We start from the raw sequence: 27,367 nt of genomic DNA, 5'->3' as shown, positions 1-27,367 counted from the left end.
CAGATGAGCTTCCCTGAGACGGTTTATGACAGTTTGTGCCGAAATTTTTCGGTTGTGCAAACCCAGTTTCATCAGCTGTCCGAGTGGCTTGTCTTAGATGATCCCGCATGTGAAGAAGCCAGATGTGGAGGTCCTGGGCTGGCGTGGTAACACATGGTGAGGCCGGTTGGACGTACTGCCAAATTCTCTAAAACAATGTTGAAGGCAGGTTATGGTAGAGAAATTAACATTCAATTCCCACAGTTATCATGTCAATTGCACACTCCCTCAATACTTGCATTGTGTGACAAAACAGCACATTTTAGAGTGGCTTTTTATTGTCCCCAGCACAAGGTGCACCCATGTAATGATCATGCTGTTTAATCAGCTTCTTGATATGCCATACCTGTCAGGTGGATGGATTATCTGGACAAAGGTGAAACGCTCACTAACAGGGATGTAAACAAAGTTGTGCACAGAATGAGAGAAATACACTTTTTGTGAGTATGGAAAATTTCAGGGATATTTTATTTCAGATCATGAAACCAACACTTTACATGTTGCGTTTATATTTTTGTTTCGTGTGAATAGAGGCACAAGTCTGTACACTCCAGTATGTGTTATCGTCTCGGCTTTATTAGATGATCAAATTTCCCCCCCAAAATCCAAATGACAGTACAGTAGCATAATAATTATTTGTTGAACTGCTTAATTGAATGATACTATTATTATAATTATAACTTCACAAAGCCAGATTACCACAAAAAAACAACAGACTAGTCATCATCATGCCTGTTTTTCTTCACCTTTTTCTTCCTTTTTCCAGAATCTTCAACTTCACCATAGGAACTGTCCATTGGTTCAACTTTAACTTCCACCTCTTTTTTAATTACATTAAAAGATGAATATACAGTGTCCTCCACATCTCCCCTGTCCTTATCCTTCTTTTTCTTCTTCTTCTTCCTCTTCTCTTCTGAGAGCTCAGTTTCCTGCCCAGGAAGTTTATATGGCTCCTCTGGGCTGTGAGTCATCTCTAGCAGCTCCTGCTTCACCCTGACCCCCTCCTCCATCTCCTCAGTCTTTATAAGTTTGTCTTTCTTCTTTTTCTTCTTGCTCTTCCTCTCCTCCCCCGGGTCCAGTGTGACCCTGAGAGGCGTCTCTGGTGTAGACGGCAGCGGAGTATCCGGTGTATCCTCCATCAGTCTGGAGAGGGTGGGGGTCCTGCTTCCGAAAGGCTGGAAGCGCTGGCGGAGCCCCGGGGGCACAGTGGGGGCTGGGGTGGCTGGGATGGCAATGGGGGTCTGGTTGGTGCTGCAGTCACCGTAGCTCTCACAGATGTTGAGGAGCCCGCTGAAGGCCGGGGCACAGACCACCAAGTCGAGCGTCTGGGGGTGACTGGTGAGGAGATGGAGGTCCGCAGCACCAGAGGGCCCACCCAGCACGCTGTAGATCTGCCTGTTGTTCCCACCACTACACGACTGCTGGGCAGGGGCCTGCATGGTCTGCAGCCCAGACAGAGGCATCTTCAGACTGCTGAAACTGTGGGGGAGAGAGAGATTACAGTGTGTTAAGAGGTTACGCACACCAGATATAGACCATGTGGGTGTAAAGCAATGGGAGTGGATGGTGTCTCACTTCTAATAACTGACCGAGAAATTCTGAGGACTTTGTTAGATATCTCTGTCTGTTATTAGAAGTGAATCATGACACTTCTATGATAATTCATATAAATGGAAAGAAGGATAGCCTACCTGTCCGGGTTGAAACTGCTGGGAGCTTTGATGAGCCATAATTCTGTGTTGTCCTCACAAACCCTTTCGATGAGGGTACTGGCACAGGGTTTGTGGGCAAATGCCACAAAATCAGCTGGACACTGATACCTTGAAGCTGAAGGGTTAAACATAGTTATTGTTATTAGCTAGATAGCTAGCTAGCTAGCGAAGTGAACGTAATCTGTGTGTTTGTTTTGGAATTCGCCATATAATACACAATGCTGTCTGCCCATTGCAGCATCCCTAATTTTGATTCCTAACAGGATTTACTAGATACCTGGCAGACAGCTTTGATGGACTTGATTGTAGTGGCTAACATTAGCTAGATAGCTAGCTAACGTTTTTAAGCTAGAAAAAACTTACCCTGCTTCCTCCGTTTTTGCGGAACCTCCTCGGTGTCACTTGCCTCATCACTTGACGAAGATACATCGTTTGACATGACCTCTGTGTACTGCTAAAATGTGAAATGTAACTTAGTCCAACTAAATGCGCATGGGTGCAAGAACATGTGTTGTTAAAAAAAAGTAACCTTTGACCTGGATACACTAGCTAGCTCGGTTCGCGAGGATCTGGGCTGCGTGAGTTGCGCATGTCGGTTCCTTTGTAAATATATATTATTTTACATACAGTGTTTATTAATATCCATATGATAACTTTTCGTAAACATTGGTCTGTGTGCAGTCTATATTCGCATTTTAGACGCAACTGATGCTATTCACGAGGCACGTACTCACGAAGGCCCTCGCAGAACGAAAACAATAAATCCCAGAATGCATCATTATCATGGAGTTGTGTAAGTTCCAGCAAACACAGTCTTCTAGTAGAAACACTTCATGGGCGCAGGCGACCGAAAGGGGGTAAACACTATTTTTTGTGTGTTTATTACAAAAAAAGTGTATCGTATATATTTTGGGGGTTATTTGAGAAGTAACAGAAGCGGCGATTGTTCCTGAACTATTGAAAGCTAAATCTGTTTAACCAGGACCTCAGAAAGCCAGAAAGATAAGAGGGCCTATCAAATATGTCCTCCTCCCAGTCGTCTTCAAGGCGACAGTGGTGCTGTTACCTTTGCGATTTGCCTAAGATGCCATGGGCTATGATCTGGGACTTTAGCGAGACTGTCTGCCGAGGCTGTGTGAATTATGAAGGGGCAGACCGTATTGAATTCCTCATAGAGACGGCCAGGCATTTGAAAATAACTCATGGTATGCAGGGTGACAGGTCCCCGGGTCCACAGCCCACCAAACATGGCCCAGGTGGAAGAGATGGACCTATGGAGGGTGGTAGGCCACCTCCTGAACGCTTTGAAAGGGGTAGAGGGGACTACGGAGCCCCAGCACGGCTCCCCAACGGTCTGCACAGAATCGATGACGGGGTCCCACAACAAGATGTCAGTGGACAGAGCCCTAACAACGCCAGACGACCCATGGTGTGTACCGTTCCACCCAATTTAATGACACAAGGCCTTGTGGGGGCTCCGCACGGGTTGCTAGCAGCTGTGCCCGGTTTAAATACCAGAGTCGGGGGAACCCCCCTCACCCTCTCTGCCCCCATGCTGAACGAGATCACCAAGAGGCAGCTGAGCATGGGCATGGGTGTGGCCTCCTTCCTGAGCCCAGAGTTTGAGAAGGAGCTGAGGGAGAAGCAGAGGAACGCAGAGGCTCTGGCCGAGCTGTCAGAGAGTGTACGGAACCGAGCAGATGACTGGGCCGGCCGACCCAAGGCTGTACGAGGGGCCCTGCTCACCCTCTCCGGCTGCACCCCCTTCAACGTGCGCTTCAAGAAGGACCACAGCCTGGTGGGGCGGATCTTTGCCTTCGATGCCAAGCTGACGCTGGACTTTGAGCTGAAAATCTTTGCAGAGTACCCGTGCGGCTCGGGGTATATGTTCTCCAGCTTGGCGGCGCTGGTCAAGCAGATGTTCCACGACAGCCAGAAAGACTCTGGGAACAAGGTGATCAACTTGGGCCTGAAGTATGTGGAGTACGAGAAAAGGCATGGCGCGGGTGACTGGCGACTGCTCTCTGAGCTACTGAGTGATTCGGTACGGGCCTTTAAGGACATCCCCGGCCCTGACGTTCTCCCCCAGCCCTACCTGGACACCAGCTGCTCCATGCTGCCCACAGCGCTGTGTCACATGGCCCGCTCGGCACCACCAGCCCGCCTGCGCCGGAGGAAGGCTTCCCCAGAGCTCCAGGGTGGAGAGGTAGTGACCACAGAGGAGCAGCTCCGGCAGCACTGGCCCATGGGGATGTACCCGGGCATGGCTATCCACCTAGCTGCCTCCTCCCTACCCAGCACTAGCCAGCCACCTCCTCACCAGGAGGGCTCGGCCTCCCACTCCCACAGCAGTGACCCCTCCCCCATCACAGCACTGATGAGCGTGGCTGACAACGCGGGTGCAGCCGCTGGCCAGTCACCGAGAGAAGCCCCTAGCAGCAGCAGTAGTGGTGGTGGAGGCCTGGGCCACTCCTCCTTGGCAGTGAGACAAAGCAGCAGCAGCCCCATGGCAGCCTGCCCTGCAGGGCAGCAGCGCCACCTGGCCTCCAGGAACGGGGAACCCCAGGGAGCTAGCAACTCTACAGGGGCCACCACGGCAGCTCTCCCCCTGGCTGGGGCCTCGGACCAGGGAGCAGGGGACCCCTCCGGCTCCTCTGGTCCCCCTCTCTGCTGCACCATCTGCCACGAGCGCTTGGAGGATACTCACTTTGTCCAGTGCCCGTCTGTTGCGACCCATAAATTCTGCTTCCCTTGCACCAGAGACTTTATCCGGAGCCAGGGGGCCGGCAGCGAGATGTTTTGCCCCAGTGGAGAGAGGTGTCCCCTGGTAGGCTCCAACGTGCCCTGGGCCTTCATGCAGGGAGAGGTCACTACCATCCTAGCTGGAGACGTCAAGGTGAAGAAGGAGCGCGACCCCTAAATCCTCTGGGACACCTGACTGTAAGATGCAATTTCACTACATCTTGATTTCCTTTGAATTTGTTGTCTTGGAATCAGTCTTTAGGCCAAAGTATTCTCTATGTAGCTAGGCCATCGGCTAATTTAGTGTTTGTGACGTGCTTTATGATAGAGTATAATATATGATATGTAGTATAATTGTCACCGAATATGGTTAATCTGTTTGTTTATGTGATGTCTGTCTGGACAGAAGGCTGTTGACGCTTGAGTGGAGCGGCAGCCTGGTGCCTGCAGATAACGACAATCTCAACAGTTTCTCGCCACTTCACAGCCAATCACCACGACAATCCACCAGGTTTCCCCACCCCACAGCCAATCACCACGGCAATCCACCAGGTTTCCCCACCCCACAGCCAATCACCACGGCAATCCACCAGGTTTTCCCCACCTCACAGCCAATCACCACGGCAATCCACCAGGTTTTCCCCACCTCACAGCTAACCAACATGATAATCCACCAGGTTCTCCCCACCTCGCAGCCAATCATCATACACCTCTACCTCCATGGGGCAGGCCTTACACTACCACACCACTGTCTGGTTGGATGGAGGGTGACCATACCCCCAGCCCTTGCTCACCTCTAATACCTAATTCACCCCTTTGTCCCTCAAACATCAACTTATTAGTATTCGTCACTGACTTTATAAACCAGTGGACCATCTTTGGGAAGTATGCACTTCATCTAGGGCTTCTGAGTGGCGCAGCGGTCTAAGGCACTGCATCTCAGTGCTAGAGGCGTCACTACAAACCCTGGTTCGATTCCAGGCTGTATCACAACCGGCCGATTGGGAGTCCCATAGGGTGGCGCACAATTGGCCCAGCGTCGTCTGGGTTTGGCCAGGGTAGGCCGCCATTGTAAAATAAGAATTTGTTCTTAACTGACTTGCCTAGTTAAATAAAGGTTAAATAAAATACATCTGTCCTGTTTATAGTTGATTTTAGGTCTGTTTTCTGTTTCGTGGAACATCTTTCTAATAGATCTCTGAGTGGCATTGAAAAAGACTGATGACTTCCCTAAACCTTCCAGCAACGTATAGACTTGGACTGTTCCTCTTGTGACCGTTTTTTGGGAGTTTGTTTTGCGTCACATTTGCCCTTTACGTAAAACTGACTTTTTACTGTCACGGAGCTAATTGTTTGCTCTTTGCTGAAACCTCAAACCAGCAGTTAATGTATGTCGCCATCGATTTATAAGACAGAAACGGAGACTTTCAGTGCTACGCGATACAATAAGATGGCTTTCACAGTGCCCAACAAAGATGCTTTATCCAGCATGTAAGAAGTGGGATGGATACCTCTCTATTTTATACTGAATGTAAGACCATCTCTCTCGATGGTAATAGATGTGCAATCTATAGTTTTGATACGATACTGCTTGTGTAGCCTATACACGTGCGTAGAAACCAAAGATAGATTCATGGTAAAGTAGATTTACAGTGCCTATAGAAATTCTACATCCCCCTTGAACTTTCCTCACATTTTGTTGTGTTACAAAGTAGGATTGAAATAGATTTCATTGTAAAAATGGATCAACACAAAATACTCCGTAATGTCAAAGTGAAAATAAATTTTTTAAAATGTTTTACAAATGAAATAACAAAAAAAATGATTCACTGTTATTCAATGTTGCGTAATTATTCACCTCCTTTATTTAGGCGAGTCTAAATTAGTTCAGAAGCTTGACGTAGGCAAAGACTGGGGAGGTTTTCAGGATGAAAAGAAACGGGATGGAGCTGAGCACAGGCAAAATCTTGAGGAAAACCTGCTTCAGTCTGCTTGTACACCAGACACTGGGAGAGAAATTCACCTTTCAGAAGGACAATAACCTACAACACAAAGTCAAATCTAAACTGGAGTTGTTAACCAAGAAGACAGTGAATGTTCCTGAGTGGCCAATTTGCAGTTTTGACTTAAATCTGCTTGAAAATCTATGGCAAGACTTGAAAATGGCTGTCTAGCCATGATCCCAAACACCTTGACAGAGCTTGGAAGAATTTTGAAAAGAATAATGGGCAAATATTCCACAATACATGTGTGCAAAGCTCTTTTGAGACTTACTCAAGAGACTCATAATCGCTGCCAAAGGTGATTCTAACATGTATTGACTCAGGGGGGTGAATACTTAACCAATCAAGGTATATTAGTGTTTGATTTTTAATTAGTCTTAACATTTTTTTAAATAATGTACTTTGACATTATATTACAGTATTTTGTGTAGATTGTTGAAGAAAAAAAAAGTGAATCCAACTTTGTAATGTAACAAAATGTGAAAAAAAAGTTCAAGGGGGTTGTAGACTTTCTGTAATCTTACTATTTGAGTGTTAAATGACTTTATTATTTCAATATGTGCCAGGGAAATAGTGGGTGAAATGGTTCTTGTTAGGATAGTTATAGGTTATCTGTTAACTGAAGTTGTAGAGGGTGTAGAGATTAAACTAATATTGTGTACTTTTATGATGTTTAATTTAAAGGAATTTACTCTATGTAAAGTCAAAGGTTTTTTTTCTATATTGACTGAGATTCAAGTTTTTCACGTGATCCTCTTGATTATTTTTTAAAAAGTTCTATAAAATCCCTGTTTTATGCTCTGTTTTACCAATGAACTTAACTCTTTGAATTGTTTAAAAGATAATATATACATGTATATCAAAATACTTCTCTGTCAGGTTTTCCTTAACCTTTTATGTTCGTCACCAAAATTTTATATATTAATTGAATTATCAATTTGCAAAGCTGGTGCCAATCAATACCTTACCATGTGCATGTGTGAATATGAAATGGAATGAGGACAAGACATCAAGCCATTGCTGATCACATTGGCATGAATGTATACTGTACACTAGTAGCTGTATCTGAAAGTGTATGTAGTACTAAAATTAGGCCTCTTAGTTATCTAAAATTACAGTAAGTCAAATGTAGCCCTCACAACAAAAAATGAATTTCCTACAAAAGCACTATGTTCATCCTCAAGTGATTGGTAGTCCCATAGGGCAGCGCACAATTGGCCCAGTGTTGGCCCGAGGTAGGCCGTCATTGTAAATAAGAATTTGTTCATAACTGACTTGCCTAGCTAAATTAAAAAATACATTTTGAAAATGTGCATTTAATGGTTTCCTCTGTCTGAAAGCACTTGTAAAAAAATAAAATAATAATAATCATACAAAATAGGAGTATTTTGTATTTGGCCCCTAAATTAGTAAAGATTGTCTTGGATTGATTGTCTTGCCTTTCTATTATTATGGTCCTGTCTGCCATGGACTCCTGTTGAGTTGCTTATCTCAACACAGGGTTAAAGGTTAAAGCTTGTATATTCCAACTCTATTTCTACTTGACACTAGCCTATTTCTGCCCTTATTTTTTTGTTATTTAAAAAATAAAAATAAATCCTTGAATGGAAACCTACTCTGGGCGGCAGGTAGCCTAGTGGTTAGAGCGTTGGGCCAGTCACTGCAGGTTGCTAGATCGAATCCCTGAACTGACAAGGTAAAAAATCTGTCGTTCTGCCACTGAACGAGGCAGTTAACGCACTGTTCCTAGGCTGTCATTGTAAATGAGAATTTGTTCTTAACTGACTTGTCTAGTTAAATAAAATAAAACCCTGAATGTCGGCTATAGGACTGGGTGTCCCTTTTTAATTGTTCATGCAACTTTCAATTTCATTTCATATACAGTACTAGTCAAAGGTTTGGACAGACCTTCTCGTTCATGGTTTTCCTTTATTTGACTATTTTCTACATTGTAGACTAATAGTGAAGACATCAAAACTATGAAATAACACATGGAATCATGTAGTAACCAAAAAAGTGTTAAACAAATCAAAATATATTTGAGATTCTTCAAAGTAGTCACCCTTTGCCTTGACAGCTTTGCACACTTGGCATTCTTTCATTCAGCTTCATGGGGTAATCTCTTGGAATGCATTTCAATTAACAGGTGTGCCTTGTTAAGTTAATTTGTGGAATTTCTTTACTTCTTAATGTGTTTGAGCCTATCAGTTGTGTTGTGAGGATAAGTTCATTAGAGTTACCATCCTCTCAACATCAACTGTTCAGAGGAGACTGGGTGAATCAGGCCTTCATGGTCAAATTGCTGCTCAAGACTTGCTAGGGCCAAGAAACACGAGCAATGGACATTCGACCGGTGTAAATCTATCCTTTGGTCTAAATTTGCAATTTTTGGTTCCAACCGCCATGTCTTTGTGAGACGCAGAGTAGTTGAACAGATGATCTCTGCATGTGTGGTTCCCACTGTGAAGCATGGAGGAGGAGGTGAGATGGTGTGGGGGTGCTTTGCTGGTGACACTGTCTGTGATTTATTTAGAATTCTAGGCACACTTAGCTAGCATGGCTACCAGAGCATTCTGCAGTGATACGCCATCCCATCTGGTTTGCGCTTAGTGGGACTATCATTTGTTTTTAAACAGGACAATGACCCAAAACACACCTCCAGGCTGTGTAAGGGCTATTTGACCAAGAAGGAGAGTGATGGAGGGCTGCATCAGATTACCTGGTTTTCACCCAACCTTAACCCAATTGAGATGGTTTGGTATGAGTTGGACTGCAGCGTGAAGGAAAAGCAGCTAACAAGTGCTCAGCATATGTGGGAACTCCAAGACTGTTGGAAAAGCATTCCAGGTGACTACCTCATACAGCTGGTTGAGAGAATGCCAAGAGTGTGCAAAGCTGTCAAGGCAAAGGGTAGCTACTTTGAAAAATCTCCATTTTTTTACATTTATTTGTTTAACACTTTTTTTGGTTACTACATGATTCCATGTGTTCATAGTTTTGATGTCTTCACTATTATTCTACAATTTAGAAAATAGTTTTTTTTAAATAAAGAGAAACCCTTTAATGAGTAGGTGTGTCAACTTTTGACTGGTACTGTATATATTGTTTTTCTTCATTGGGTGTAAATGTCACTTTTGATTTGTTATTTTTCATGAAGCTTCTACGTAATTGACGACAAATTTGAAGCTTAAATAAAATGAAAATATAAATACTGCCACGGTTTTATACTGTGTTGCAAAGGTACGCTCGATGTTCATTGTCTTGCTATGTCCAGTAGATGGCGGACTTTAACCTGTGCAGATCTTGACTTTAAAAATGTTTTGTGAACTACTGCCCACTTTTCTTGTAGTCTACCAGGAGGGCACTTCATTTTCCAATGTTTAGATTTCCTTATATTGGAGGGAAATGGCACAGTTACCGGTTTATCAATTAGATGGCGTCATATTTGACATCAGCCATAATTTCACTTAGATAATAGGTTCCCATCATTACATGACAGAACCTTTGTTTCTCAATGTATTTTACTGTCGGCCTACACTTCTTAAAACCCACCCACATAAAGGTTACCCTAATTGAAAAACGCCGCATACCAAGATATTGTAGAGGGCGAATCTCAAGTCATAACTTCCGGCGCCGACAGAGATGGCCGCCTCGCTTCGCGTTCCTAGGAAACTATGCAGTTTTTTGTTTTTTTACGTGTTATTTCTTACATTAGTACCCCAGGTCATCTTAGGTTTCATTACATACAGTCGAGAAGAACTACTGAATATAAGATCAGCGTCAACTCACCATCAGTACGACGAAGAATATGTTTTTCGCGACGCGGATCCTGTGCTCTGCCTTACAAACAGGACAACGGAGCGGATCCCATGCAGCGACCCAAAAAAACGACTCCGAAAAAGAGGGAAACGAGGCGGTCTTCTGGTCGGACTCCGGAGACGGGCACACCGTGCACCACTCCCTAGCATTCTTCTTGCCAATGTCCAGTCTCTTGACAACAAGGTTGATGAAATCCGAGCAAGGGTAGCATTCCAGAGGGACATCGGAGACTGTAACGTTCTTTGCTTCACGGAAACGTGGCTCACTGGAGAGACACTATCCGAGGCGGTGCAGCCAACGGGTTTCTCCACGCATCGCGCAGACAGAAACAAACATCTTTCTGGTAAGAAGAGGGGCGGGGGCGTATGCCTTATGGCTAACGTGACATGGTGTGATGAAAGAAACATACAGGAACTCAAATCCTTCTGTTCACCTGATTTAGAATTCCTCACAATCAAATGTAGACCGCATTATCTACCAAGAGAATTCTCTTCGATTATAATCACAGCCATATATATCCCCCCCCCCCCCCCCCAAGCAGACACATCGATGGCTCTGAACAAACTTTATTTGATTCTTTGCAAACTGGAAACCATTTATCCGGAGGCTGCATTCATTGTTGCTGGGTATTTTAACAAGGCTAATCTGAGAACAAGACTCCCTAAATTTTATCAGCATATCGATTGCGCAACCAGGGGTGGAAAGACCTTGGATCATTGTTACTCTAACTTCCGCGATGCATATAAGGCCCTGCCCCGCCCCCCTTTCGGAAAAGCTAACCACGACTCCATTTTGTTGATCCCTGCCTACAGACAGAAACTAAAACAAGAGGCTCCCACGCTGAGGTCTGTCCAACGCTGGTCCGTCCAAGCTGACTCCACACTCCAAGACTGCTTCCATCATGTGGACTGGGACATGTTTCGTATTGCGTCAGACAACAACATTGACGAATACGCTGATTCGGTGTGCGAGTTCATTAGAACGTGCGTTGAAGATGTCGTTCCCATAGCAACGATTAAAACATCCCCTAACCAGAAACCGTGGATTGATGGCAGCATTCGCGTGAAACTGAAAGCGCGAACCACTGCTTTTAATCAGGGCACGGTGTCTGGTAACATGACCGAATACAAACAGTGCAGCTATTCCCTCCGCAAGGCTATCAAACAAGCTAAGCGTCAGTACAGAGACAAAGTAGAATCTCAATTCAACGGCTCAGACACAAGAGGCATGTGGCAGGGTCTACAGTCAATCACGGACTACAGGAAGAAATCCAGCCCAGTCACGGACCAGGATGTCCTGCTCCCAGGCAGACTAAATAACTTTTTTGCCCGCTTTGAGGACAATACAGTGCCACTGACACGGCCTGCAACGAAAACATGCGGTCTCTCCTTCACTGCAGCCGAGGTGAGTAAGACATTTAAACGTGTTAACCCTCGCAAGGCTGCAGGCCCAGACGGCATCCCCAGCCGCGCCCTCAGAGCATGCGCAGACCAGCTGGCCGGTGTGTTTACGGACATATTCAATCAATCCCTATACCAGTCTTCTGTTCCCACATGCTTCAAGAGGGCCACCATTGTTGCTGTTCCCAAGAAAGCTAAGGTAACTGAGCTAAACGACTACCGCCCCGTAGCACTCACTTCCGTCATCATGAAGTGCTTTGAGAGACTAGTCAAGGACCATATCACCTCCACCCTACCTGACACCCTAGACCCACTCCAATTTGCTTACCGCCCAAATAGGTCCGCAGACGATGCAATCTCAACCACACTGCACACTGCCCTAACCCATCTGGACAAGAGGAATACCTATGTGAGAATGCTGTTCATTGACTACAGCTCGGCATTCAACACCATAGTACCCTCCAAGCTCGTCATCAAGCTCGAGACCCTTGACCCTGACCCCGCCCTGTGCAACTGGGTACTGGACTTCATGACGGGCCGCCCCCAGGTGGTGAGGGTAGGCAACAACATCTCCTCCCCGCTGATCCTCAACACTGGGGCCCCACAAGGGTGCGTTCTGAGCCCTCTCCTGTACTCCCTGTTCACCCACGACTGCGTGGCCACGCACGCCTCCAACTCAATCATCAAGTTTGCGGACGACACAACAGTGGTAGGCTTGATTACCAACAACGACGAGACGGCCTACAGGGAGGAGGTGAGGGCCCTCGGAGTGTGGTGTCAGGAAAATAACCTCACACTCAACGTCAACAAAACTAAGGAGATGATTGTGGACTTCAGGAAACAGCAGAGGGAACACCCCCCTATCCACATCGATGGAACAGTAGTGGAGAGGGTAGCAAGTTTTAAGTTACTCGGCATACACATCACAGACAAACTGAATTGGTCCACTCACACAGACAGCATTGTGAAGAAGGCGCAGCAGCGCCTCTTCAACCTCAGGAGGCTGAAGAAATTCGGCTTGTCACCAAAAGCACTCACAAACTTCTACAGATGCACATCGAGAGCATCCTGGCGGGGCTGTATCACCGCCTGGTACGGCAACTGCTCCGCCCTCAACCGTAAGGCTCTCCAGAGGGTAGTGAGGTCTGCACAACGCAACTACCTGCCCTCCAGGACACCTACACCACCCGATGTCACAGGAAGGCCATAAAGATCATCAAGGACATCAACCACCCGAGCCACTGCCTGTTCACCCCGCTATCATCCAGAAGGCGAGGTCAGTACAGGTGCATCAAAGCTGGGACCGAGAGACTGAAAAACAGCTTCTATCTCAAGGCCATCAGACTGTTAAACAGCCACCACTAACATTGAGTGGCTGCTGCCAACACACTGACACTGACTCAACTCCAGCCACTTTAATAATGGGAATTGATGGGAAATTATGTAAATATATCACTAGCCACTTTAAACAATGCTACCTTATATAATGTTACTTACCCTACATTATTCATCTCATGTGCATACGTATATACTGTACTCTATATCATCGACTGTATCCTTATGTAATACATGTATCACTAGCCACTTTAACTATGCCACTTTGTTTACATACTCATCTCATATGTATATACTGTACTTGATACCATCTACTGTATCTTGCCTATGCTGCTCTGTACATCACTCATTCATTCATATATCCTTATGTACATATTCTTTATCCCCTTACACTGTGTACAAGACAGTAGTTTTGGAATTGTTAGTTAGATTACTTGTTGGTTATTACTGCATTGTCGGAACTTGAAGCACAAGCATTTCGCTACACTGGCATTAACATCTGCTAACCATGTGTATGTGACAAATAAAATTTGATTTGATTTGATTTGGAACTTCCCCCCACTAGAAAGCATATTGAAATCTCTGTCTTCCTCTATTAATGTCAACTCATTAAAGCTATTGTTAGCTAATTATTGAGGTGTTAATGAACGATCTACTGTCACATTGGCATTAGAAGCGGCCGACCTGCAGGAGGATGTAGGGATGTGTGTTGGGGGAATAGACCGTGTAAAGTCAAAGTATTAATGAGGAAGTAGTTCTGTCTACTCATTACTCAAATGCAGTACAGCCCGCACAGCATCTTCCTCCAAAGCTCTCCACAATGTAGTAGAATCATTGGACGGGTTATCTATATCTATCGAAATAGCTGGCCTTCGATTCAAAACAATATAGCCTAGCTATTTATTTGGCCTTGGGAAACAATTAAATAAAATGTTGGCCCATGCCTAAATATACTTGTTCAAAGCAGTGCTCAAACTTGTTTCTTATAGCCGACTTTAATCATGTACTTGGTCAGGAAATAATTGTTCTGTATAGCTTAATTACTATCATTACAGACCGCCATGTGACATCGGCTGATGTAAAAAGGGCTTTATAAATACGTTTGATTGATCTCATTGAATGTGTTAATCGACCTGACAACATTTTGCAAACGGGCGCAAATCGTTGGAAGTGTTAAGACCAATAGGCCTAATAGAGATCATGCATTCCTTAGTCCTCATGATCTTAATGTTGAATCAAAAATATTTATTAATGAACGAATTCGGTTGTATTAAAACTATTGATTAATTGTGTTGTTTTTTATACATTCAATTATTTTTTTAAACCAAAGTGTCCCGGAGTAAGCTATTTCTGCCTATTGCGCTAAACACGACGTGTCCTTCCTGCGTGTTTCCTTAGCACTTTTCTCAGCTAATCCTGTCGACCACCTATGCGCATCAATTACAGCTCCGTTCATTGGCAATTAGGAAATGCATTGACATTTAGATTTTACTGTCTGCGCCTGACAACGAGATGTGTATTCTGAATCAGGCCAAGGATAGGCCTACACACATTGGATTAGGGCTACATTATTTATTGTTTTTCGTTATTTTGGTTTGCCAATATTTTCATCACTTCATTTTACCTTCAAATGTAACCCTCTTATTGCAGACAACAGCCTGTATTGCACATAAATAATTCAATGTTTCGTTCATTGTAATGTTCAATTGGACTTAAACTGTGCAGGCCTACAACGAGGAAGAGCATAGGCTACGGGAGTTGGGGACCAAAGTGCTTCTGAGAAGTCAATTTCCCCAGCAACTAATCATTCTCCATATAGCCGATAGAGCTCCAGAGAAATGTTAGTCGGGGGTATTAACAGCTCTCCCACTGGTCATTCACCTCGGGCTCCCCTAATCAGACCTCCCACTGATGAAGTTAACCCGTGAGAAGGTTATACCCTCTGACTACATCAAGACCTCATCCAGGCCTGGAATAATCCTTTGAGTTGTCGTCTTCATTTCAGATCTTGACCTATTGAGCTGATCTTTTCAATGGTCAAGTGTATTAAAATGAGAGACAAATAAAATTATTTAATTTCCATTGAGCTACAGATTGACTTCAATTGGCGACTCAGAAGACGACTCAGCTTGAAGCAATACTTTATAAATTCTTATTCTAATAATTGAAAGCCATACATATAGTTTTGATTTTATAATTGTGGTGTAAAATAAATTATGAAAATAGCCTACAATCAGACACATCCAGTGAGGTTTAAGCAGCAGTTTGTCGTCAAGAAGTGGAGGATGCATGCTGCAATTGAGATGGATGTGTCTGTCCCGGGCCAATATACACCCTCACCAGGGGGCAAGAGAGGTCTTTTTACGATATTCAAATAGCCTTGGACGATATTCAAATGCCCTTATGGGGCGGGACCTTACCTGCGTTTTTAAGAAGGCACGTCCAACTTTTACTGTACTTGCCCATAGCACATTGACTCACACGGATCGGGGGTTGCACCGGAGCATTCTGCGGACTTCATACGGATCTAGCGTTCCCCAAAGAGAACGTCAGCTTAATATAAATAACCTGTTACTCTTGATTATGAAACGATGGATGATTGATAAATCAACGAATAAATATTGACATTTAACTGAAGACCTACTCATAGACCGAAGAAGCATTGTTTTTTATTTTTTTTATTCTAGCCTTCTATCTAGTCAGTGGAACTCTTTCGTTATCTTTGGATTTAAATTGTACTATTTTTTGCCGGTGTCCTGAATTTTGAGCAGACTCAAAGCTATTATAAACTCAAACAGGGATTTGCATTCTCATTCGCTCAAATATAGTTTCTTACTATAAAAAGTTGTATTTGGGATGTTGAGCTCGGTGAAGATGGAGTCTCATGAACTGCCAGAGTGGAATGCCTTCTACAGCGAAGCCAGTGAGGTAAAAACATTTTTTATATATAAGTTTACCATATGGGCTATGTGTGTGTGGATGCTGGATATATGTTTATTTAAAGTCTATTCTAGAGTTTCTTAAAATTAAGTCATTGAATCGAAAGCTCAGTATTTTACGAACACAACTGGCTTCATTTTTATATTTTTCACGTGTGGCTGCAATTTCGTATCTTTAATATAGTAATGTTAGAATTTTACAATTCATCATACAACACTGATGTGATATAATTTGGCTCAATTTGTCTATTGTGTGACCTGTTGAAATCGTAAATGTGACATTTAGAAGTCTGTTTACATCAAATCTATCATCTTTTCTTTTTTTTTGTTGCAATTCCCTAGTCTGTTTACTAACACGTATTGGCCAAACTATTTAAATATGCAAATTGTGAATGTTAACGCATCTCGGAAATTAAATTAGCAGTTCATTTTGTTAACGTTGGCTACCTCCGAAAGTTTAAATAAGCTATACATTTCCTCAAGAAATTCATGATTAAATGAAAGGCAACTGAAATCCTGTCTTTAATCAACATTATATGCTCTCAAATAAATATTAGGTTACTTAGATGATTGTGTATTTTACGGCTCTGTGATCCTTTTTTTACGCGTATTATATCACCGATAGCCTATGGTCAGATATTTTGGAACGTTTCATTAAAAGTTTGTTTTATTTGCTGTGGTTTTGTAGTACTTAGTAGTAGGAAAGCTACGAAATGAAAGGGAACGAATCCAGGACGCGCATTTTCAGTTTATTATTTTGAGTCGTATTTTTTTTCTCTCCCCGTTTTCAGGTTTATCAATGCTATGTGAAATCAATATCCCTTTCTCAGCAGTTCTATCATTGTCCGTTTATGCTTTCCATTAGTACAGGCTTTTGGACACAAAAATACAATTACATTATCTGTTGTCTAAACCTATATATCTATATTTTTTTGTTTCCAAATGACTAAATCAACTCTTTTCTGTTTTGTTTTCAGATGTATTCCTCTCCCAGTGTCATGAATTCAATGAGCTCAATGAGCACCATCAACAGCTATATCAACCTGAACCCAGCTTGTTCTCCAGCCACCATGAACATGGGCTATGGCAGCTCTGGGCTCAACAGTCAACTGGCCTCCATGGGCGGAGGGGCCAACCATATGAACATGTCCCCGGTGACTTCATCCCTCAACCCCAACTCTCTCTCCCAGCTGGGCTCCCCAGCCCCTTCCCTGGGCTCCCTCTCCCACTATCAGAACATGGGCCAGCCCATGAGCCAGTTGAACTACCCCTCTCCCACCTCCCTCAACCGGGCCAAGGAGGTGCCCAAGCCATACCGCCGCTCACTGACCCACGCCAAGCCACCATACTCCTATATCTCCCTCATCACCATGGCCATCCAGCAATCCGGCAGCAAGATGCTCACCCTCAACGAGATCTACCAGTGGATCATGGACCTGTTCCCCTACTACCGCGAGAACCAACAGCGCTGGCAGAACTCCATCCGCCACTCGCTGTCCTTCAACGACTGCTTCGTTAAGGTGGCCCGCTCGCCCGACAAGCCCGGCAAGGGCTCCTACTGGGCCCTGCACCCCAACTCAGGCAACATGTTTGAGAACGGCTGCTACCTGCGCCGCCAGAAGCGCTTCAAGATCGATCAAGAGAAGGCTGCGAAGAAGTCTGGCAAGGCCCAGGAGGGAGGCTCGGGGAAGGGGGGCCATGGAGACAGCCTGATGGAGGAGCACAGCCCAGCGGGGGGCTCGGAGGGGGCTGACTCTGCCCACTCTGACAACTCCCACCCTGGTTCCACCTCAGAGGAGCAGCAGCAGAGGAGCATGGTCCAGCTGGACTGCGCCCCACAGCCCCAGTCCCACGTCCAGAGCACCCCGGTGGAAATCCCCTCCTCCGTGCCCTCCTCCATCTCCCCCTCCGTCCCTCTCCTCCACTCCCAGATCATGGGAGGCAGCCCCCACCTCCTTCCCAGCGCCATGCATAATCTGGACCTGCAGAATGACCCTCTCAAGGCCATGGATCCCCACTACAACTTCAATCACCCCTTCTCCATCACCAACCTCATGTCTAATGAGCAGAAGATGGATCTGAAGACGTACCAGGACCAGGTGATGGCCTACAATTGCTACGCCTCCTCCTCTCCGATAGCAGCCAAGCAGATCTACGACAGCGCGGGACCCTCGGCCATGGACTCTGGGGCCTACTACCAAACCCTCTACAGCCGGTCGGTCCTCAATGCCTCCTAACATGGAGGCCTTCTGGACCACAGCCAAGTGGTGCTGACAAGGACTTTTAGCAGCCTTGAAATCCCAAAATGTAAGATGGCTGCCATTGAAGGGCTACTCAATAGAGACCAAAGAACATTTAGCAGTGCTGATACACACTTCAAAAGGGGAACCCTGCAGTTACATGAAGTCGAAGACAAAGGTAAAACCCAGTGCTGGATTGACACCTATTCATCAGAAGGTCTTTAAAACTGATACATTCATAAATTCACACAGAAGTCATGTCTCCCCTTTGCCATTTTGTTTGCTTTTCTCTTTTTTTAGACTACTTCAAACTGGGTTTTGGTTTGTTCAACAGACAAGCAGGACTACTTGGGTTGTACACATTGTAAATAGATGGAGCGGGGGAAAGGAGTTGTGCATTTATTTATGAAGGGAAGAAAATTAATATATCTTGTACAGTGCTGTATTGACAAGTTACAAAACAAATGTGACATGAAACAATTTGAGGGATTGTGGGAGTGAGAAAAGGTTCAGGTTACTGCTTCGAGGCAGTTGTTACTGCATTACAGGGAATTCTTGTTGTGTTTTACAACATATTGCTTCATTCCCATTTTTAATATGCTGTTTTAATCTCTTCAAATACCCATCCATAAACACAAATGTAGCTGCCATGGTTAATTTTTACAAGTGGTGGAAGGCTGTTGTTTTTACTGATAAGAGAGCCATTTCTTGTATTCTTTTACCAGGTATCCTTTTAAAGAAAAAAGATGGCGTCTGTTTAAAAATGGACGAAACTGTGGTAAATCTCATTTCAGCTTTGTTTGTCTGTTTTTTAAAACATTTTCAGAGACCCCCCTTTTATTATCAATAATGAGAGCCTGCTGTTCCCCAGCTCTTCATGGCATAGGATATTTTGGAATTGCTTCACATTATATTACACAACATACCAAGGGTTAGGAGGGAGAGGAGCTATGGTATGTCCGTCACTAAGATAGGAGTTGAATGGAAATGCACTAATAGGACCATTTACATACAGTACTTTGCACGAGATTTCCCACCATTTTACACAGCTGGGGAGGCCCAGTGTGTGTTACAACAATGGTATATAATAACCCCCCCCCCCCTTTTTTTTTTTAACTGCAAATGGCAAACTAGAATTGGATCACTGTAACAATGTCAATGCAACATTGAGCTTTATGTCGCAACCCTCATCCTCAAAGTGCCTTTCAAGATGTTTTGATAATGGAGGACCGATAACTGAATTTTCACTGAAGGAACACTTTTTCAAAGATAAACCATGAGTTTCAGGTCAGAAATGCTGTTTTTTTTTTATTTCTTGTATTTTAGTTTCAAAAATACTATTTAAACAATTTTGCTTTTCAGACTTATATATTGTATATATTGTCAGGTTGTTGTTTATGGTTTGAATGTTGTGATTGGAACTATTCATGTTTTTCTTATTAAAAAGCTAAACTTTGGGGGAGAAACACGATTGTTGCCTGTTCCGTTGAAATAAATATATACATGAAATTATCTATAGACTTGATGAAATGGGTGTATATGTTATTTGACAAAATCCTTATGTCATTTCCATGTTCATTTTGTTTATATTTACAATTGGATGGTAACACAGAGGCTCTGTGATGTAGGTCTTGCTGCAGGATGGACAGGTTCAGCTGAATTGTATAGGGTTGTTGAAACAGCTCCCTACCAAATGACTCTTGTATGTGACTTTTGGGTGGGTTAGACTAAACAGTGTTGAACTCACGCTGGCCCTCTGGCCCCAACACAAACTGGGCCAGGCTTCTAGACACTACTTTACTGTGATGGCCAGTGAATCATCTCACAGTGTTTTAATTGGGATTGGGTGCCTTCACATTTGAACAAAACGTATAATTCTAGTCATTAAAAACGCTCGAACTGCAGTCTGTTTTGTCCTGCTGTTTCAGGATATCCTAGTTTTACTGCAAATACTCCTAACTCATGAACTTCCCCTCTATGTATTTGGACAGTGAAGCAAACTTTTTTTTTAAAAATTCGGCTCTATATTTCAGCATTTTAGATTTGAGATAGAACTGTTTCGTGTTAGGTGACAGTACAGTATGTCAGCTTTTATTTGAAGGTATTTTCATACTTATCTGTTTTACAAGATAGAAATGAAAGCGCTTTAGTGCACGTTTAGTATTTGGTCCCGTATTCATTGCACACAATGACTGCATCAAGCTTGTGAGATGTCTTTGCAGTTTGTTTTGGTTGTGTATTGGATTGTGTTTTGCCCAATTAATAACATGGGAGTCAATGAGATGTAGACGTTAAAAATGATACTAACCATTCAGGCTAGAAACACCAAAACAACTTCAGGAAGATAGAATCACTTCATGAATTCATATTATTATATTAGATTTGCAACTTCAAAACATTGAGTCTAGTGTAAATGATGTTGCTTCTGTTCAGATTTTTTTTTAAATATTATTTATAATTTAGAAATGACAACCATTAAATATGTGCATAATTAACATGGGAGTCAAGGGTGACCATGAGAGCTAGATATTCAAAGTGCCACTGCTTTCTTAACCATTCATGCTAGAAACACCAAACCAACTTTGGGATGATGGAAACACCACGGCAAGACTTAATTACAGTAAACCTTAACATTTGCATACATGGAAAGTATTTTACAATGATTACACATCACACCATATTAAAGTGGCAAATAGCCTACGTATAATGATACTGAAGATAGGTAATGTACTGTAAGATAAGACACTCAACAGAACAGACTATTCCGACTTACAATAAACCTAGACTTTAGTCGAACATTTGAATTTGCTTGAGTTTCTATTGGTTGGACAAATTCCAGAAAGGATGGAATTGAGAATAAGATGATACATACATCAGTGCAGCATAAATAGATGTTTTTCTTAGAAACGACAGTCCTTCAAGTGACCAGTGATTGTCTTTGTGATGTGGCTCTTTGGTTCTTTAAAAAATATCATTTGTGTTATGTATCAGTCAACTGAGCTCTTTGTCATTGTCTGTGTCGTTCATGGATAGGTTATAACGGCATGTTATTCACTTTTTACAAGAAGGAGTCATCCAGGCAGAGGAGAACTTTATGTTGAGTTTTAGTAGAGACCAGCATTCCATTGACAGTAGGACAGCCTTCCACAGCCTTCTTGCTCAACACTGCCCTGTGTTTCCGGAGTTGTCACGTAGGGGTGCAAAACCATTCTCCAGTGTCACGTCGCACTGAGGGAGCCTTTGAAGCTGACCGTAGATCCCACACACACACCACACACACACACACACACACACACACACACACACACACACACACACACACACACACACACACACACACACACACACACTGGCCTGAATCTTTTAATAGGAATCTATGGCCGTTCGTCACCTTCCACACAACATGGTGCAGTTGGTTTGATAAGATAGGCCAGTATTTAGCTGATATGGTAGCCACAGCTACACAAAGGTGCATTGGGAACAAGGGACAGAGTCCTGCCCAGTTATGACTAACCTGGGACAAAATGTCACCCCCGTATATTAGCTGTGATTTGTCTTGTACTCTGTTGTGAACCATGATAACCCCATTCAAACACTTCTCAGATAGTTGTATGAACAGACCACTATTGATGATCAGAATCAGTTCACTTTTGACAACAGCATAATGAGACAAAAACGTTAGCCACAATTTGAGACATTTTTGCCAATTCAACCAACTACAGTCATGTCGCTGAAGTAAGATGAAATAGCAAGTCCATTATTTTGACTCAATCCAGTTTAACCCAGAGGGTCTAGTTTTGCAAAGTATCTCAAAATGTCCTCCTCAAGAGCAACTCCACTGTCGTTTCTCTTGTTTAACGTTTCGCCTAAGGCACAGGAACAGGTAACAGCAATTTGTGCTCTTGTCAGGAGCGCACAGGGGGAAAACACAATGCAACACTTTTTGGATGTTCTGTGCGCTGACAGAAAGAACACGTTAATAATGGCTTCCGGCTAGCTGGTTGATTGTTAGGGAACATGGGTGGATATACGACAAGGACACCGATAGAACAGATGTATTGTTCATCCAGACCACGTATCTAAATGAACTATTATTTGCCCCCTCAATTAAATTGTTGCTTAATGCACTTTGGATTTCCTGGCTTGTCAGCCATCATTCATCATTTGGGAAGTTAAAAGCTGTCATAGAAGGCGGTTAATGTCGGATACTTATGGCCTGGCTGTGTTTTTCTCTAGTCGTATGTACAGGTAACTGCCAAAATAAAGGAAACACCAACATAGAGTCTCTAAATAGGTAGTTGGGCCAGAATAGCTTTAATGCAGGTCGGCATATATTCTACAAGTCTCTGGAACTCTTTTGGAGGGATGCAACAACATTCTTCCCAAAGAAATGACATACATTGGTGTTTTGTTGATGGTGGTGGAAAACGCTGTCGCAGTCGCCTCCCCAGAATCTCCCATAAGTGTTCAATTTGGTCGCGATCTGGTGACTGAGACGGCCATGGCATATGGTTTACATCGGTTTCAGACCATTCAGTGACCACTCGTGCCCTGAGGTTGGGTGCATTATCATCCCATTGGGGCATAGCCATGGAGGCCAAAATAATGTCCGGACCAAATTTATGATACATAACCCTAAGCATGAAGGGATGTTAATTGCTTATTTAACTCAGGAACCACACCTGTGTGGAAGTGCCTGCTTTTCAATATACTTTTGTATCCCTCGTTGACTGAAGTGTTTCCTTTATTTTGGCATTCACCTGTAGATGTGACAGATAAAACGAGAGGGACGGGTGGCTCCTGGCTCATCCCTTGAAGATGTACTATGTAAATGAGAGCTGCATCCTGGATGCAACACTGCATCCTGTTGGATCGTATGTTGACATTTCCCAAGCAGTGAAAGAAAAGATAGAACATGCTGAGGCCTACAGTTCAACCCTCAGGCTATACTCTCATGTTGGATTGCTGGAGGAAAAAATAGTGGAATAATGGAAGACTTGTTGCACAGGTGGGATGACTGCACTTTTAAAAGTAGCTGCCCTTTGAAGCATATACTGAAATATTACTGTGAAATATAAAATTGCGATAATACATGTTTTGAAGTTATAATAGGTAGTATACATTCATCATTTAATCTCTTGTATGATAATTACATTAGATACGAGACTACAAAAACATGCCTTGTTATATATTTCATGTAGATAGTGTACATTAAGTATTGTGTTTATATCGTTGTACACTCTTAGAAAAAAAAGGGTTCCAAAAGGGTTCTCTGGCTGTCCCCATAGGAGCACCCTTTTTGGTCCCAGGTAGAACTCTTTTGGGTTCCATGTAGAACCCTCCGTGGAACGGGTTCTACATGGAACCCAAAAGGGTTCTACCTGGAAAAAAGGGTTAATCAAAGGGTTCACCTATGGGGACAGCCGAAGAACCCTTTTAGGTTCTAGATAGAACCTTTTTTTCTAAGAGTGTAGTAACGGGACACAGATATAGACATTTTATTTTAGACTTCATATCCTGCTCTAGCTCTAGCCTGTTGTGTGTTGTGCTGTGCGGAGGAGACCAGTCAGTGAGTGCACATGGAAGAGACAGAGGCAGAGGCAGAGATAATACGCTGGACTTTGCTCTTTGGGTTGTGGGTGTTGTTAAAGTGGCTCCTGATAAAGCAGGACTGGGAGACAACGAGACAGAGAAGGGGACTGATTACATTTCCCTGTGAGAAAGAAAGAACGAAAACTATTGGATTGATCAGGGTCTGAGTGTTGAGTCAACAATGCAGAGAGAAAAGCTCCATGGCCAGCCCAGTGCCACAGTCACACCTCTGGCTTTAACTCGGCACGTAGGAGCTTATGTCTGCTCGTATGTCTTGGCTGATGTCCAACTAACACATACTGTTGTTATGGCCTGTAATAGTTGCCCTCTGTACGTCTGATACAGCTTTTGTCGCTCAAAACGTCCATTAACCCTCATTTGCCTCTTGGTACTAACACTGCGACAGACGAGCTGACACATTTTGAAGAGGACATTCAGACAGAGGGAGGAATGCTTGTTTCTTCCTTTCCAAAAACACTCCACTCTCCGAGTCCAAACAGAGCAGTGTCTCGCTGCAGGGAGAGAGAGACAGTGTGTGATAGTGTAGCCGGTGATTTACGAGGCAGTGGACAGTGGCTGTCAGACCTGGCTGTGTTGTCTTAAGGTCTAGCCGGGGCTGACACGCTCTTCCTCTGCTCCCGCCGGGCCAGGTCCTGGGCCTGCCACCTCGTCCACATGGACCCCAGATGGCGGAGGACATTCCAGAGGCGTTCATCACCCACCCAGCCACTCCTGGGTGAAGCCACCACCACCACCTCCATCACCTCCACCACCACACTTAAGCTTCTGTTTCTAGTCCTGGAGAGTAAGAACCTGAACAGCCACAACACATGGCCCCTACACATTGCACAATACATGGTCGTTTTAAACGTTTTTTTTAATCATCCTTACAAAAAGGATGGACGGGTGGATTTGAATATATGATAGACCACATCAGGGTATCTTGCTCATGCACTGACACTGATGCATTCTGGGAAACTTAATGTGCTCAACTGTAGACAAGATAGGATCTAACTAGGATCTCACAGGCTTCAGGCCAAGTTTATTGGTCTGATGAAATCTAGATGAGGAAACCTAGAGATCCTCTTCCTGTTCTTCAAGCATGTTGCCAGAGATCACTGGTAGATAACGGATGTAGGTAACAACACTTCAGGAACCCAACAAGGACTTCTGGACTTTTGACACACCCAACCAACGCAATGCCTCCAAGCGGTTATGTGAGTGACATCCGCCCCAGGTGTGTGAGTGACAGGTGTGCCCCGCCCCTTTGCCGTTGCAGCATGTGACCTCGTTACTCAGTCCAATCAGATAAGCTTTTCTCTGTCTTGTCCTGTATCTGATACACACTAGTTTCCCCTGACCCACTGACAGATGTAGTAAAGGAGTAGTAAGGCTATTATGACAGACCTGGACTTTTGACCAGAGGGTTAGAGGTTGTCACATGGGTGTGAGAACTTAAAGTGAATGACCTTAGTGTCTATTCAGCTGTTCAAATGGATAATACCGGAGCTCTGTGAGTGGTGACTATATTACCCTGGAAATGGCAATCCTCCAGAATCGACTTATCATCAATAACACTGGCTGTATTTACTCATCGCGATCATGATCATTATGACCATCATTAGCATCATCCTCACTTACCTGGCAAAAGTCTAGCTAAAAGTACTGACACTTCATCTACCACCCACGGTTATTACACAATCTTAAAAATCGCACTTGAGGGGACAGTTATGGCTGTATAATGATGTTAGACATGTCAAGAGCCAAAGGCAGAATGATAACTCTAAACTGAGTCAGTCCACAAAAAGCCTCTCCTCGTGTCTTGACATGTATAAGAGCCTGTGGAGTATCTGGTTGGTCCATGGTTGGAGTCCCTGTGCGCTCCCCACCCCTGGGTCCTGGCTGAGTGAGAGGTCACAGTTTGGTGGAAGCAGCCCCTGTGGCCTGGTTCCCCGCCCTGTCACGAGCCTGTTACTGGGGGGTTTTGTTTTCATGGCCCCGCAATCCCAGGTCCCCCTCGTTTGCACCAATTAGCAACGACAGGAACCCAGCTGGGCCAGATTACCGACGTCCCGCCTGCCTCTCGGGTGACCGGTGTGAGGGGCTAAAAACAACATGAAGGCGTGAGAGAAATGGGAGAGAGGGCTGCCAGCAACAATCACATCATTCACCGGAGGAGCACAGGACAAATCCGGCATGCCTATCACACTCTCTCAGACACACACTCGGAGTGTCGCAAATTCATACACATACAGTGGCAAAAAAAAGTATGTGAACCCTTTGGAATTACCTGGATTTCTGCATAAATTGGTCATCCAATTTGATCTGATCTTCATCTTCAAGTCACAACAATAGACCAACACAGTGTGCTTAACCTAATAACACACAAATGATTGTATTTTTCTTGTCTATATTGAATACATCATTGAAAGATTCACAGTGTAGGTTGGAAAAAGTATGTGAACCCCTAGGCTAATGATTTCTCCAAAAGCTAATTAGAGTCAGGAGTTACCTAACCTGGAGTCCAATCAATGAGACGAGATTGGAGATGTTGGTTAGAGCTGCCTTGCCCTATAAAACACACTCAAAATGTGAGTTTGCTACTCACAAGAAGCATTGCCTGATATGAGCCATGCCTCAAACAAAAGAGATCTCAGAAGACCTAAGATTAAGAATTGTTGACTTGCATAAAGCTGGAAAGGGTTACACAAGTATTTCTAAATATAAAAGTGCACCTGGATGTTCCACAGCACTACTGGCAAAATATTCTGTGGACAGATGAAACTACAGTTGAGTTGTTTGGAAGGAACACACAACACTATGTGGAGAATAAAAAGGGACAGCAAAAGCTCATCCCAACTGTAAAGTATGGTGGAGGGAGCATCATGGTTTGGGGCTGCATTGCTGCCTCAGGGCCTGGACAGCTTGCTATCATCTTATCATAACTTCATCAACAGAAGTTGGGTGATGCAACAGGACAACGACCCAAAACACAGAAGTAAATCAACAACAGAATGGCTTCAACAGAAGAAAATACGCCTTCTGGAGTGGCGCAGTCAGAGTCCTGACCTCAACCCGACTGAGATGCTCAAGAGAGCAGTTCACACCAGACATCCCAAGAATATTGCTGAACTGAAACAGTCCAAAATCCCTCCTGACCGTTGTGCAGCTCTGATCCGCAACTACAGAAAACGTTTGGTCGAGGTTATTGCTGCCAAAGGAGGGTCAACCAGTTATAAATCCAAGGGTTCACATACTTTCCCCACCCTGCACTGTGAAAGTTTACAAGGTGTGTTCAATAAAGACATGAAAACGCATAACTGTTTCTGTGTTATTAGTTTAAGCAGACTGTTTGTCTATTGTGGTGACCTGGATGAAGATCAGATCAAACTTTATGACCAATTTATGCAGAAATCCAGGTATTTCCAAACGGTTCACATACTTTTTGTTGCCACTTTATGTACCGAGCCTACACCATCATTCACACTCACTCTCATTGGACCTATGTAGACACACTCCTACTCCTTCTGAGTTTGTTTCTCTCTT

General features: G+C 43.9%; 3 protein-coding genes across 5 annotated transcripts; 2 read left to right on the top strand and 1 right to left on the bottom strand.

The window, feature by feature from the left end:
* Positions 1-474: 474 nt before the first annotated feature.
* On the bottom strand, positions 475-2,516 carry LOC110503600 (DNA-directed RNA polymerase I subunit RPA34). The gene is made up of 3 exons (XM_021582015.2): positions 2,115-2,516; positions 1,731-1,866; positions 475-1,518 (listed from the first exon to the last, which is right to left on the bottom strand). Exons 1-3 carry the CDS (start codon positions 2,188-2,190, stop codon positions 756-758), a joined length of 975 nt encoding a protein of 324 aa, XP_021437690.1. The 5' UTR covers positions 2,191-2,516; the 3' UTR covers positions 475-755.
* Positions 2,517-2,666: 150 nt separating this feature from the next.
* On the top strand, positions 2,667-7,799 carry LOC110503599 (interferon regulatory factor 2-binding protein 1). 3 transcript variants are annotated; one of them, XM_036961414.1, is made up of 2 exons: positions 2,667-4,691; positions 4,981-7,799. In XM_036961414.1, the coding sequence occupies exon 1, from the start codon at positions 2,773-2,775 to the stop codon at positions 4,669-4,671; it is 1,899 nt and encodes a 632-aa protein (XP_036817309.1). In that variant the 5' UTR covers positions 2,667-2,772; the 3' UTR covers positions 4,672-4,691; positions 4,981-7,799. The 3 variants fall into 3 exon arrangements, with proteins under 3 accessions (XP_036817309.1, XP_021437689.1, XP_021437687.1); XM_021582014.2 differs by having other exon boundaries at positions 4,903-7,799; XM_021582012.2 differs by having other exon boundaries at positions 4,900-7,799.
* A 7,695-nt stretch (positions 7,800-15,494) lies between these two features.
* On the top strand, positions 15,495-19,747 carry LOC110503598 (hepatocyte nuclear factor 3-beta). The gene is made up of 2 exons (XM_021582011.2): positions 15,495-15,978; positions 16,967-19,747. The coding sequence occupies exons 1-2, from the start codon at positions 15,907-15,909 to the stop codon at positions 18,224-18,226; spliced, it is 1,332 nt and encodes a 443-aa protein (XP_021437686.2). The 5' UTR covers positions 15,495-15,906; the 3' UTR covers positions 18,227-19,747.
* The last annotated feature ends 7,620 nt before the right edge of the window (positions 19,748-27,367 follow it).

Source organism: Oncorhynchus mykiss, chromosome 24 (genome assembly GCF_013265735.2).
Source record: "Oncorhynchus mykiss isolate Arlee chromosome 24, USDA_OmykA_1.1, whole genome shotgun sequence".
Lineage (NCBI taxonomy): Eukaryota > Metazoa > Chordata > Actinopteri > Salmoniformes > Salmonidae > Oncorhynchus > Oncorhynchus mykiss.
This window is presented reverse-complemented; position numbering and strand designations above follow the sequence as displayed.

Bases quoted from the DNA above. Each gene is read 5' to 3' on its own strand.
- LOC110503598 (XM_021582011.2), top strand. From the start codon at position 15,907: ATGTTGAGCTCGGTGAAGATGGAGTCTCATGAACTGCCAGAGTGGAAT. The intron at 15,979-16,966 runs GTAAAAACATTT...TTTTGTTTTCAG, and splicing joins TCTACAGCGAAGCCAGTGAG to ATGTATTCCTCTCCCAGTGT.
- LOC110503599 (XM_036961414.1), top strand. From the start codon at position 2,773: ATGTCCTCCTCCCAGTCGTCTTCAAGGCGACAGTGGTGCTGTTACCTT.
- LOC110503600 (XM_021582015.2), bottom strand. From the start codon at position 2,190: ATGTCAAACGATGTATCTTCGTCAAGTGATGAGGCAAGTGACACCGAG. The intron at 1,867-2,114 runs GTAAGTTTTTTC...TTAACCCTTCAG, and splicing joins GCAAAAACGGAGGAAGCAGG to CTTCAAGGTATCAGTGTCCA. The intron at 1,519-1,730 runs GTAGGCTATCCT...TCTCCCCCACAG, and splicing joins AGCAGTTTCAACCCGGACAG to TTTCAGCAGTCTGAAGATGC.